At 45.6% G+C, this 12,442-nt stretch overlaps 2 protein-coding genes across 7 annotated transcripts in view; one reads left to right on the plus strand and one right to left on the minus strand.

Annotated features, from left to right (window-relative positions):
• LOC6615515 (kazrin) overlaps positions 1-12,442 on the minus strand; it is a 37,410-nt gene that overhangs the window by 10,520 nt on the left and 14,448 nt on the right. For 4 of the 6 annotated variants that reach the window (XR_004361331.1, XM_032715032.1, XM_032715034.1 and 1 more), the window contains exons 3-5: positions 2,616-2,677; positions 2,013-2,327; positions 699-1,281 (exon numbers count right to left, since the gene is read on the minus strand). Coding sequence is in view for 5 of the 6 variants with exons in the window: in XM_032715032.1 (XP_032570923.1) it covers positions 699-1,281; positions 2,013-2,126 (697 nt within the window). In the remaining variant the exon portion in view is untranslated. Of the gene's footprint in view, positions 1-698; positions 1,282-2,012; positions 2,328-2,615; positions 2,678-8,522; positions 8,793-12,442 lie in introns of those variants that run through there. The other 2 variants (XM_032715033.1, XM_032715036.1) reach the window with 2 other exon arrangements.
• Positions 4,186-4,813, plus strand: LOC6615516. The gene has a single exon (XM_002039859.2). The coding sequence runs from the start codon at positions 4,296-4,298 to the stop codon at positions 4,752-4,754; it is 459 nt and encodes a 152-aa protein (XP_002039895.1). The 5' UTR covers positions 4,186-4,295; the 3' UTR covers positions 4,755-4,813.

The following is a 12,442-nucleotide window of genomic DNA, read 5'->3' on the forward strand; positions in this document are numbered from 1 at the left end:
CATCCACGTCCTGCGGAGCTAGTTGTTTTGTTCTGCTGTGGCTTGTGGCTCTTACCCTCGGCTGCCACTGGTAGCTTGCAAACTGCCTGGCCACAGGACAACATTTAATTTGTGGCCCCTTTTGTGCCGCCAAATACTTTAGCAATTGCATTAAAACAAAACAAATGGGATTCAATATTTTACGCAGCCGGTAGATGGAATTAAATCAGCGTGCAGGTTGAAAGGATTCAATCAGGAACGCTGATTTAATTCCTTTCTGGCCGGCTCCCATTTGGCATTCCCACAGTGGCCAGCATTTGTTCATTCATGCCGCAAAGATCCTTGCCCCATGCCAGAGCCCTCCACCGTTTCTCCACCCAACCCGCCTTGCCCCAGGAAACTCCTTTCTTTGCCCGCAGCAATCTGCTGATTGCTCCCTCCGCTCACACCCCCGCGCTGCACGTTTACACATTACAAATGCATTTGCATACACTGAGCGAAAAGCCAACAGTAATTAAGAAGTCCTAAGTTTACTTCACAAGCTGTTAAATTAAAATTGTATTAAATCAAATAAAGAAAAATTCTCCTTGGCTGATCTAATAATCCTATTATTGCCAGCAATAACTATCCCCAAAAGAATTATCTTTTTTATAGCTAGTTATTTCCCGGTGTACACACACCCTTTCAACAGAATTCCCCGCTATCCCCCGCACACTTACCGGCATTGAGTGCACTGCCGCTGGAGGGGGCGTTGTGGGCGGGGCCGGCTGCCTGTGCCAAGTGACCAGCGGCAATTAAATTCGAGTTATTCGCATGGATCATGGCTGTGCCGGAGTTGGAAGTGCTGCTGCTGCTGCCGTTGCTGTTGCTGTTGCAGTGGCTGCTGCCGATGCCATTCGGCAATTGCTGCTGCTGCTGAGGCACTCCTCCTGCGGCTTCTGCTGGCTTGCCAGGATACGCAGGACTCCGGTGCTGGTGGTGCTGTAACTGCTGCTGGAGCGGCTGATTATCAGCGGTCATGGGTGGGGTGAGGGTCTGGTTGCTGCCATTCGAACTGGACGGCGATGAGCTGCTCTCGTTGCTGGGCGTGAGGTCTCGTTTGGAGGCCAAGACCAAAGGTGACGGCTTGGCTGGCGCACCTCCGCCACCAGATCCTGTTGCTCCTGCTGCTCCCGAGGATGTCGAAGCCGTCACCGAGCTGTCAAGCGATAAGAGCGGTCTTATGGGCTTGTTGTTGTTCACGGAAGCGGCTTTCTCCTTCAGTCCCGTCGTCACCGAGGTATCCAGGGATTTGGCTATCTTCTGCAAGGGTTTTAAAGCGTTTCAACACATGCTTAAGCACTCAAAGTATTCAGATTCTAATTAAGAGAAACGTTTGCTAAGAGAAAATAGAAAATCGTGTGCTTATGCCAAGCCCACTTTGCAAAATCCTCTCAAACTTTATTTAATCCTTTGAGATAATAATTTAATCTTATTTTATCGAAGAATATTATTTCATAAGAGTAATAAAATATCAATTGTTTATCACCAAAGCTTTTGCTTAAGCTTAAGCTTGAGATAAGCATATTTTAGTAGTCAAATCTGAATAAATTTAGGAAATTCGATTTTGCAAAATCGGCAAGAAGAGATGCTTAAAACATACAGTCTAGCAATATCAAGAATCAGATAGCAAGGGAAGATAGCAAAAGAGATGTCTACACATACAATATAGAGCCCGAAGTTGTCAACAAGTCAATGAGGGATGCAGAATGGGTAATTATTCGAGATTTCAGTTTGTTTTTGATCAAGAGCACTGGAACGAGATGAAGTGGTGCGCCAAAAAAGTGGGGATTGGGTGGGTAGAAGTGGACCCCGTGGCATGCAAGCAGTTTCCAAGCAATGAATGAGGCCCAATTAGGTTAAACATCAAGTGAATGTCTTGTTTGGTGGTGCGGGTGGTTGGGTTTTAAATCTGTTATCTGGGATGGCTAGCAGGGGGTTCAAGGAGAGCGAGGGGGGCGAGGGGCGGGGTGGTGCATTCGGATTGTACTTACGGATTCGCCCAACTTGTGCAGCGAGGCGTTTATGCGGTCCGGATTGCGCGGCGGCGGCTCTGGTGGCTCGGAGGCTGCCATCGTGGGTCCGGCAGCTAGACCGTTGATTTGCATGCTAACCACCACCAACGCAAGCACCTATCGCACACACACTCACACTCACAGAGGCACCACTCTGGCTATCGCACAAACACCAACCCACCGGCAAAAGGGGCGTGCGAGTGGGCGGGAAGGACGTTGTGGGGCCTTCTTCTGGGCGCCTCAACTGCCACCACTCTGAACGAATCGACACTCAAACATTCTGACTAATCCCTCCTACACAGAGAAAATGTTAAACAAAGTTAGTTTTAACTTGCTATTCAAACTTTAGCCTCTGAGCTAGTCACACTGAATTTGAAAGCACATTAAATGGTGCCTAAATGGTACATCGTTTGTTAATCACCATTTAAAATGTACACACTTTTTTACACACTATCATACTCAATACAATTCTAAGCGAGTTTTTTAAGAAAAAGACTTTTGCTGTGTAAACGAATAAGTTCTCTAGGCTAATGCTGGTCATATTCTCTGGTTTAAGCCCTAAAAACGCAGGACAATACGTACTCTAAGCTGGCTGTCCCTGTAATTTCTTCGCCGTTCAATCTGCCATTCAATTACGAGGTGTCCTGCAAGTAAACAGAAATGGAAATTTGTATCAGTCAACGCCTTGTGGATGTGCAGCGATTTCCGCTGGAAGCTCAACTAATTTGGTCTGCCCACAAAATGGCCATAAAAACTGAGAATCCCCCGGTCGGGCTTAGCTGTTTGCATGTAGGCCAACACCAGCCATAAACCTCCATTTGGACAGCTTTTTTCCACCGCCATTGCATGCCAACGCTCAGTTCGCAGTTTACTATTCGCAGTTTGCAGTTTGCAGTTTGCAGTTCACAGTTCTCCTGCTCCAGTTGTCACTGCCGACAGCTGTTCCTAAGGAAAAAGTTAAATTACAGGGCTCAAGCTCGCAACTCGGAGTGGATTCTCAGTGGGGCGGAGTGACAGCTGTTAACTGGGCATGAAGCATGTGACACCGGGCGCAAAACAACCCCACGAGGTACTCGTAACTTCAACTGGTTGGAAAGCTAAGGTGACATGACATGCACTTTTCAGTTAGACCAACAAATAACGCAGTGCAGCAAGGGGCACAGTGCAAAAGTTCACTGAGCAGACATGAAAGGTACGGGAAGGGAACTAGAGATCTGAAATTACTTATTGACACGTCGAAAAGTGTGATGTAACTAGAGTTAAAGGACATTCAAACTCATACGGAGCACCTATGATAGTGGTTTTAAGCACTAGTGTTAAAGTATACTTGCCATATGATCTTTCGGCTTCCCGCTGACACCCAAAAAAAAAAAAACAAGCCCCATTCCACGCAAATACTTTAAGTTTAATCCGCTTTAAGACCACTACAACGAAGGATGACCAGCAAAATATGTTGCGGTCATGTTTTGGCTTTATGTTTTTTCTTGCTATCTCCCTGAAAACCCATGATCCGAATGGATGCTTGGGGTCGAGCGATAGAACCCCTCAGCTCACATGTGAATGTTTACGAATATACATATGTATCTACATGCATGTTTGTATGCCGGGCTTAGGCCAACAGAAGCGACCGACCCCACAGTTAAAGCCGATTCCAGAGCACCTTGACGACGAAACCACAAACATTTATATTAAAGCAGCAAAGCCAGGTGGTAAAACAGGGGGGGCGGAGACTGGCGGCTGGGGGCGTGGCAGCCACACTAATGTGGTGTGGGCCACACTAGTAGCACAAACTTTAATCATAATAATAACAAGCAACTTTTGCGTTACATCCGTGCCACGAACACAGATGAAGTTGGCCAAAGTTGCCCTGTTGTTGGCGGACTGAATGGGTATTTATGTTGCACACTGACAGCACAGGCCGCAGATAGATGAGGTCCTCCTGGCTGGGGAGAACCCAAAGGGGTCTATGGAATATACTGCTAACATGCATTTTAAACAGTCTGTTTTCAAATTTCGTATGAAAAACTATTGCTGCCCGTTTTTATGGGTTTGTTGCTGGATTATGCCGACAGAGAGGTAATTAAAGTGTTCGTGTATTTCTTATTGTGTACTTATTAAAGTTATTATTTAAGGCTTTTCGGATTATATCATGTACTATTTTTCAATATCTAAACATTGCATTACATTTCAATAAATCTCGCAGTTAGCCCTTAAATTTGTGTACATTACTTTTGGTAATCGTTCCTATATTTTTCCCAAATTATGAGCAACCCATCGGCCTTTTACGTGCACTTGGAGGATCCTGTGCAGAGTTATCCCCCCAGTGGACTGCACCGCCAGTACCGCCCATTTCCGACACGTCCCCAGGAGGAGCGTCTGGAGGAGGCGGAGGAGCGACGCAATCGGCTGGGTGAGCAAAAGGTGGAGCAGCTGTCCGTCCGTCTGGCGCGAGTGGCGCTGATCATGGATCGCCACCATCGCCAGACCACCCAAAGTTGGCTGGACTCCCAAGATCGCATTACTCGCGACATGGATGAACATGTGCGCAAGCGGACATCAGAGATCTCGAAACGTTTGAGGAACCTCAGCGATCACAATCACATGGTTCAGGTGCGCAAGGACGAGGCCAAGCAGGAGAAGCTCCTCCGAAAACTGACCCATCTCTACGAGGCGCAGAACGCCAGCACTATTTCGCGATTTTGGGGCAAAATTCACAAGTAGGCCATAAATCACTGTAAATAAAATTGGCAGTCGATTCAGAAGCAATAATTAAGCGTGCGGCTTTTAAATAAATTGCACGGATAAGTTGGTTATTATCTATTGGGCACTCTTTTCTGCTTCAGACATTTTCCTTTGTGTATGGAAGACACCATTTTCCGCTTAGAAAGTTTGCCTGTCGCAGCGCTTGTCAAACTTCCACTTTTTGACCAAGTCTGCCATCGACATAGTTGCAGAAAATCGCTTGTCAACTTTCCAACATGCCCATGCTGCGTTTTTATAGTTAACTTTTAGGGCTTTAAGTTTGTCCAGGTTGTCCGGCAATTTGCATTGGAATGAAAGCAGAAAGTTGAGTACGTAAAATTAGTTACAATTTGTGTCGAAGCAGAACAAATTAGCCGCCGCCCGGGGGACTCATCAAGTAGAAAGTGGGTGGCGATTCGAAAGGATTTCGTAGAGTTTTCTGCCTTCTCGCTCGTTCTTCGTCCTGAAAGCCAAATCCCGATTATGTGCACTCAACTGCAAGTCAACAGGAGCGTGTGTACATACATATATTTGTTTGGCTACACACACATCTCAAATCACGAGTCAAAGTAGCGTGTTGCTGGTGGCCAACTAAGTGCTTTCCCTTTGTCCAGAAGCATCTGGCTCAGTTAGCAGCTCCCAGCTCCCAGCTCCCAGTTCCCAGCTTCCAGCATCAAACTTGAAGTTCAGGCTGAGCACTTGACCTGTTTTCGCCCAACTTATTTGATTTGTGGCCTGGTGGTGACGCTCCTTATGCAGTTGCCTTCGCATTCAATTAAGCTCTTGGGCTTTCAATGTGTGTCTCTGTGTGTTTTGGGGGCAGGCGATTGCCCTGAGAAGCATGCTTCATAAATTGGTTTTTATTGGGGTCCCATGTGTGTTCGTCTGTGGCTTTCGTTCTTAAAATGGGAGGTAAAATATTTGAAATTTATTGCCGTTGCCTTTGATTCAATACACACAATTATTAATTTATCATTCCATGAGTCGAAGCTTAGGCTCTAAACAAATCAGAGGCTTCAGATGGAAAAGATTTAAATGAATTGGCCGAACAAATGGCCAATAAGTTTTGGCATATCGATTGAGAGTCGGCCTACAAAATGCATGCAAATTAATGCAGTATTTGTGCTGAACAAAACCATTCGAAGCGACTTGATTGCACAAACCACAGACCAACGAGCACGCCCCAAAGTGCCATAATGTCGATGGCCGCCCTAGGGCGCCACAACTCGGTGACAATTGACATTGGCAGTGACAGTGACTGTGACAGTGGCGACCGGGAGAAATTCAATGAAAATTAATAAGTTGAATTAACAGATTCACGCCGCGGGCAGCCATCGAAATCCAATCCGCCGCACACGCCAAGTGGGAATTTAATGGCTCAGTGCCCTCAATGCCAAATGAGTGGGTAACTGGTCATCCTGTCCGTCCTGACATCCATCATTAAGGTCCTGCCCATCTCAACTCGACTGGCTGAGCTGGCTCAGCTGGCTGAGCCTGGACGCCGTCTGCTAGCCAGCATTCAATTCGATTACCTGCAAGCGAACACTTTATTTCCGAAAGGCTAACTTCATTGGCCGTACATATCCTGCTGTGTGACTCATAACGTGATGACTAACCCAGCCATCCACTTGAGGGGAATGTCAGAGAGCGAAATTTCATTGACCTCCTTGAAAACCCCTTCAAGTATCTATTTAAAAACGCAATTTTAATTGAATTAAAAATAAAGAGGTATAAAGAGGTGTTCTAAACGTATGCAGTTAAATAAGAATGCTGAGTAATTCCATCCACATATACAATATGTGCTTGTAAACTTTAGACACCAAAGTTTGAATTTTTTCCAATATTTTTCCCCTTTTGGGTTAGAAAGTTTTCAGTGCGCTGACCGTTTTACACTTGCTTTTAGCCCTAATTTCCTGTATGACTCGATGGTTTCGCACCCCTTTCTCAGCCAGAAAACTTCAACGGAGCGAGAATGGAATGTGTGGGAGCTGCACAAATTACAATTTGAGCCAGGGCTCCTCCTCGAAAATGGGGAGCCACATAAACCATCTCCGCCCCTGTTGTTTGCCAAACGATTTCGCTGCAATCTACATCGCCAGCAGAATGCTGTCCTCCTTCGGCCGCAAAACTGACAGCAATCAGCTTTGCTGTGGATAAAGTTTTATGCCGAGAAACTCATTTAGTTTGCAATTAATTAGTGGCAGCCGGCAGAGCAGAGTTGAATTTGTGTTTTTAATTTGACTAAATAGATGCACCACTACCGAACGCTGGAGAGCTTGCACAACACGGCGGATGGGGGCGTGACGAAGTAGCATAGTTCTGACTGAGTTTTTCGCTAGGCGTGAAATGTAAATGCTTGACCCAATTGGCAGGGGGCGTCTAAAGGGAAACACGACGAAAAACAACCAACCGCCGACAACAAAATCATTTAAAATGTTTTCCAACCGGGGAAACGGCGAGCGCTAAAACTTTTTCTACGGCGCTTTCGGCGAAGACAACTTGAACACAATTTGATAACCTACATTTGGGGGTCTTGGTAACATTAAAAATTTACACATGACGGAGTGGCCGGGGCGGTGGGGGTTTTTGGCCTTACTCGCAGTGCAAAAGTGGAACGGAGTGTTTCCTCAGCGTCCTTGAGCTCTTGTTTTTTATTTGGTATTAAGAGCATGTCAAGTGAGTCTGGCGAACAGAGAGGCTGAGGCAGCATGGCTAAGTGAGTTTTCGTTGTTGCTCCTTGTCACAGGAAACGGATGTGTGCGTGTGTGTGTGTGCGTGGTTTGGCTTGAAGAGAGAGGGGAAATGGTGAGGGGGGCGGGAGTAGACGGTCCCCGGAGGTGGGTAGCAAAAGTCTTTAAGTCTTTCGGCTTAATAGCTTTCAGTTTGCGACTTTCCTGGTCACAACCCGACCCGATTCTGGTCGCTTACCCCTTCTTTTGTCCCAAATCCCCATCACCATTTCAACCCCCCTTCCGGGCGCCGTGAGTTATTGTCGTGCGATTTATTACGCGACGCACTGTTGGTAGCCTTTGGTGGGGGCCCACATGGCGTATGCGTAACGTATGGTCGTGGTAAGAACTCACGTAATATGCAACATTTACCGCCCGCGGTTCTCCGCCGGTTCCTTTTGATTTATTCAGCCAGGTGGCATACATTTGACCCATATGGCTTTGATTTCTTGAAAAACTCAAAACCACCTCGCACCACCAGCAAGTTAAAGTTATTACTCAAAGTGCAGTCACAGCTCCTTTGATATATGTCAGAAGTAAGCCTATTTTGCTTACGAAATGGTTTCTGCATTTTCTCTCTGTGCAGGTAAATATGACTGTCGTGTCTGGCAACAATTACTGGTGTTGTCATTAGTAAGAACACCACTCGGAAATTAATAAAGATTTGCACAGGCGCAAATCGGTTTAAAAATGCGTGCAAACACTTTGATTATTCATTCACAAAACCCAAGCGGCCCGAAATTCCCAAATGAGATAGTGCGTAATTCGCGACTGACACAGATTTTTCCCTATTCGCCTGTTCGCTGGCTTTCCTTTATATTTGCGCACAGAAACAACAACAAACAGAGTGACACACAAGTTCCAAAAAATTTCCCTGCTCCACGCACACTCACTCGCACAAATATTGACCGAATTTCACTTGCGGTGGTTTTCCCCCCCGAAAATTCGATTGTTTTCCGCACTGTTTTTCTTGTTTTCGGCGATGCTGTGTCTGTCTGTTTGTTTTCGAAAAATTTACCTCGGATTCTGACTGGAAAAACAAGAAGGCCACATACCACGTGGCCAACAGTTGAAGTCAATGTTGGTTCTTTTATTTTCTTTTTTTTATTTGGTTTTTCTGGCTTTCTAATTTGTTAGACACGCTTTGGTTGAAAGTTTTTTCGGCTATGCTCTTGTTGATTTTATTGAAGCACACACGCACACAAGCACACACTCTCCGCGAAGAGAGCAGGACAGAAAGAGAGAACGAGAGCGAGACCGAAGGATATGTGGGGAATAATTCAATTCTGGCGCTTGGAACGTCTCACTTGGCGAATCTCTCGAATGGCACTGAGCTCGAGTCCTTGGCATTTGGCTCGAGTGCCGTTTTGGCGGCGTCCCTGTGACGTCACTAAAGCTTAGGCACAGCGAGATGGGAAAAAGGATACGAGAGCGCTCCTGCGCATTGGCGAAAGCTCGCAATCGCTGGAGAAATACCCACCAGGGATCTCTCGAAAACCCGACCTGCCTTGGACAAGTGTTTGTTTACGTTTTCCATCCGAACGTCCCGCAAGAATCCTTTCGAATCCTTGTTGCTCCTCCGCTCCCAAAACGAAGGTCAAGCTCTGGCTGTGAATCGCAACGACACCACCTCCGTTTTCAATTAATCAGCAAAATAAATTGTACTTTGTTTGGACGCCACAATACATTTTCCCCGCAATTTAACTTGGCCGAAACAATTTGCAGACTGTGTGGTTGGGCCACACAGCCCGATTTTACTCTAATGAAATATCTCAAGACCAAAAATGTCAGTGGTTGGTTGCAAGTGTTTGCGACAGGAGGGGGCGAGTTACTATTTAAAAATATGAAAAGCCCCAAAACAATAAATGAGGTTGGAGTGGGGATGTTGTGGGGATGTTGCGCACTTTGAGGTTGCCAACGACAACTGCAGTCTGCATGCTTTCCTCCTAATTGTAAAACAATCTGACTGAACACTATCATTTGCGGCAAAAATTGAAAAAGGAATCGACAGTATGTGAGTATTGCACTCAAAGCTGAAAATGTATAATATGATCCCGACAGCAAATGCTCAAATTATTGTGAAAAGATTTAATGAACATGTGCAAAATATTTCAGTCAAAGAAATCGCATCGTCTCATCTATGAAAATTGATATTATTGTTCTCTGAATGTGATTGTAACAAAAATGGTATTTTCATTTAAAGTCTAAATGGTTTAATTGAGTTTGAAAGGGCTTAACAATTCTGACAGCTGTGATAAAAATGGCTTTTTGATTCAGATTTGCAGCTAAATGTAAAGCTGGAAACTTTGATTCCTAGCTGAGTTTCATATTTAAGAGTTATTTTTTGCCTCTACTGTAATCCTTTCAATTACTACCTTTGGAATGGGCCGATAAACAAACCTATTTTCCCGCATCACAACTATGCAATTCAAAGCGGATTCGATTGCCATATATATCAACGTGTAAGGGTGGAGTAATCCGAGTGAGAGCCATTGCAGTACATTATCCTGTGCTCACAGGACTAAATCCCCTTACCGCTCCGTACCAGGGAGTGTAGTGTCATTCATAAGCACAAGTGGCAGACGTGACTAGCCGCAGCCACGTAGAGGGCTTTGCACCTCTAAATCGGTCCGATATATTCTATATGCTCCTGCCATATCCCGCCACACCCTTCGAACCCTTCGCACCCGCAAACTCATGGACACGGGCACTGTTTGTCTTTATTTTGACTGACAATCATTGTGGTTGCCATCTGTCTGCCTGCGGAAATGTGAAGTGCAGCCATGAGATAACCGCCATCATCTGATGCTAATAAAATGTTATCAAATGAATGTCAAGCGGCTGCTGGGCCCATCCTGATGCCTTTTTTGTGGCTCTCCTGGCAGACGCCGCCATCGGTGCCAGGATATGTGTATCTGATATCCCGAACAATGGCGGCAGAACAAACGCACACATGGAGGAGCATCGATTACGGTGCTAGTTCATTCAACCCGGCTCCTCCATCGGAAAAGGCCTAGGATATATGACAGTACTACGACTCCCTCGACAAAGCCAAGACAGAAGACTTCCCGCCGAGAAGAGGCGGCGGGAGCACCACTATCTGCCACAGGTGACGCGTGAAAAATTCCACAAGCCATGGAAGCCGAAGGAAGCGCCTCTGCCATGCAATTCTTCCCTTTGTCGTAACTCAACTGCCATTGACAGCCAAGTGTCCCACTGACAGTCGTCGCCCCCAGCAACCAACCCATTTCCCTCCATCTACCCGCTTTCCCATTTCCCCCTGCCCACTTTTCCAACCTGCCGCCTGCAGAGCTGCGGAAAATCAACTACGACGACCTCAACCTTAAGAATTGAGCGATTTCAATGCAGCGAGAGAAGAATCTAAGATTGTATTAGGAGCAACTAACGAATAATCTCTACTATCTTCGAAATAATATGATATCAAGATCGAAGTGTGGGATTTCAACAAATCATAGCAGATTCCAGACATTTTGAATGCATCTAAACGTTGCAGTAAAGATAGTGTTCCATACTTCAAGACACCCTTACTTTTTTGAAGTGTATTGCAAGTCCCGGCCATCGTTTTGTCAAGCCAATCAATTGTGGGGACGGCATAGCCATTGTCGCTGCCTGACATCCACTCCATCCCCACCTAAAAGGGGGGAGGACATGAGGCGGGAGAGCTGCGAAAGAAATGGAGTTGCGGTGCCGCGTAGAATGGGGATGTTTATCAATGCCTTGCGCTTATCGCCGACAGCCGCCGCAGTCAGACAAGTGGAAAACTATACACGCCCAGAAAACAGGAAAAAAATGGGAGTAGAAAATACATAAAACAGCCGGATGCGTTGGCTTGACAACTTATTTCAACATCTTGTTGTAACTGTTCGTTGTGCGCTTCCTATTTTCATTTATCGCAATAAACTTTTCCGCAGATGGCACTGCAAAAAGTTAGCATATGGAAAGTGGAGGCAGTGGGCTGCTGTGGGTGGGAGCCGTCGCCAAAGTTTTCGCAATACTTTTTGAAGCCTTTGTTGCTGCCCGACCATTGTGTGCATATGAGCAAATATCTCATGGCAAAATATTTGCGTGTACTTCTTATAAAATTCTTGTTATTGAATTCGATCGGAGTTCAAGGATGGCCAGATGCGAATATGCCAAATTGAAAATGCATTGAATTTTAAGCCGATTGGGGTCTAAAGAAACCACTCAACCTAAATCAGCTTACAGATGCATTGATTACTTCAATTAAGATCCCAGCCAGGGGACAGTAATGAATCGAATTAGTGTGTAAATGTCCAGAGATAGAGAGTGGATGGTCAGGGCAGTAATTTCGCAATTTCGCTAGGAGTGAGCTTTTACACTACTTCCTTCTTCTATACCCGTTACTCGTTGAGTGGAAGGGTATGATTGATTCTTTGAAAAGCATGACGTTGCAAAATCTGACTATTAAGACCAAGTTAATGGGAATTCAAAGACATTTAATTTCTCCTTTTTTATCCCATCCTCTCCATCTGATTAACGGGTATCCAATAGTCGCGACACTCGACCATAGCGCTCTGTCTTGCTCTCTCTCTTTCCGTTTCCGGATGTTGCTAAACGGTTTATCGCACTTCCCACTGCAATCGGATGAGAAGGAGTCTGGAGCGGAAACGGCGATATATTATTAATGTCTATTATAAGGCAGGCGAAGCCAATGCGGCGTATGCGCATTTTTTTTATTTTTTTATTTCGTTTTATTCCTCCGTTTTTATTACGGTCCTGCCCCAAGGCAACGACACATTTCTGCCAAATGTTTCTCCATTTATCCTTTTGGCCCTCCCATCAGGATTCTCTTTCCCCATTTTGGCCCCCGCTTTTTGGGGCTTTCCCATGTTGTCCGGGTTTTATGGCAAGTTGCGAGTGCCGCGTCCTCAGCATCGCTTAATAAGTTTTTATTGC

Source organism: Drosophila sechellia, chromosome 2R (genome assembly GCF_004382195.2).
Source record: "Drosophila sechellia strain sech25 chromosome 2R, ASM438219v1, whole genome shotgun sequence".
Taxonomy (NCBI): Eukaryota; Metazoa; Arthropoda; class Insecta; order Diptera; family Drosophilidae; genus Drosophila; species Drosophila sechellia.

What these genes read in the sequence shown, in the direction of transcription:
- LOC6615516 (XM_002039859.2), top strand. Translation starts at nt 4,296, where the DNA reads ATGAGCAACCCATCGGCCTTTTACGTGCACTTGGAGGATCCTGTGCAG.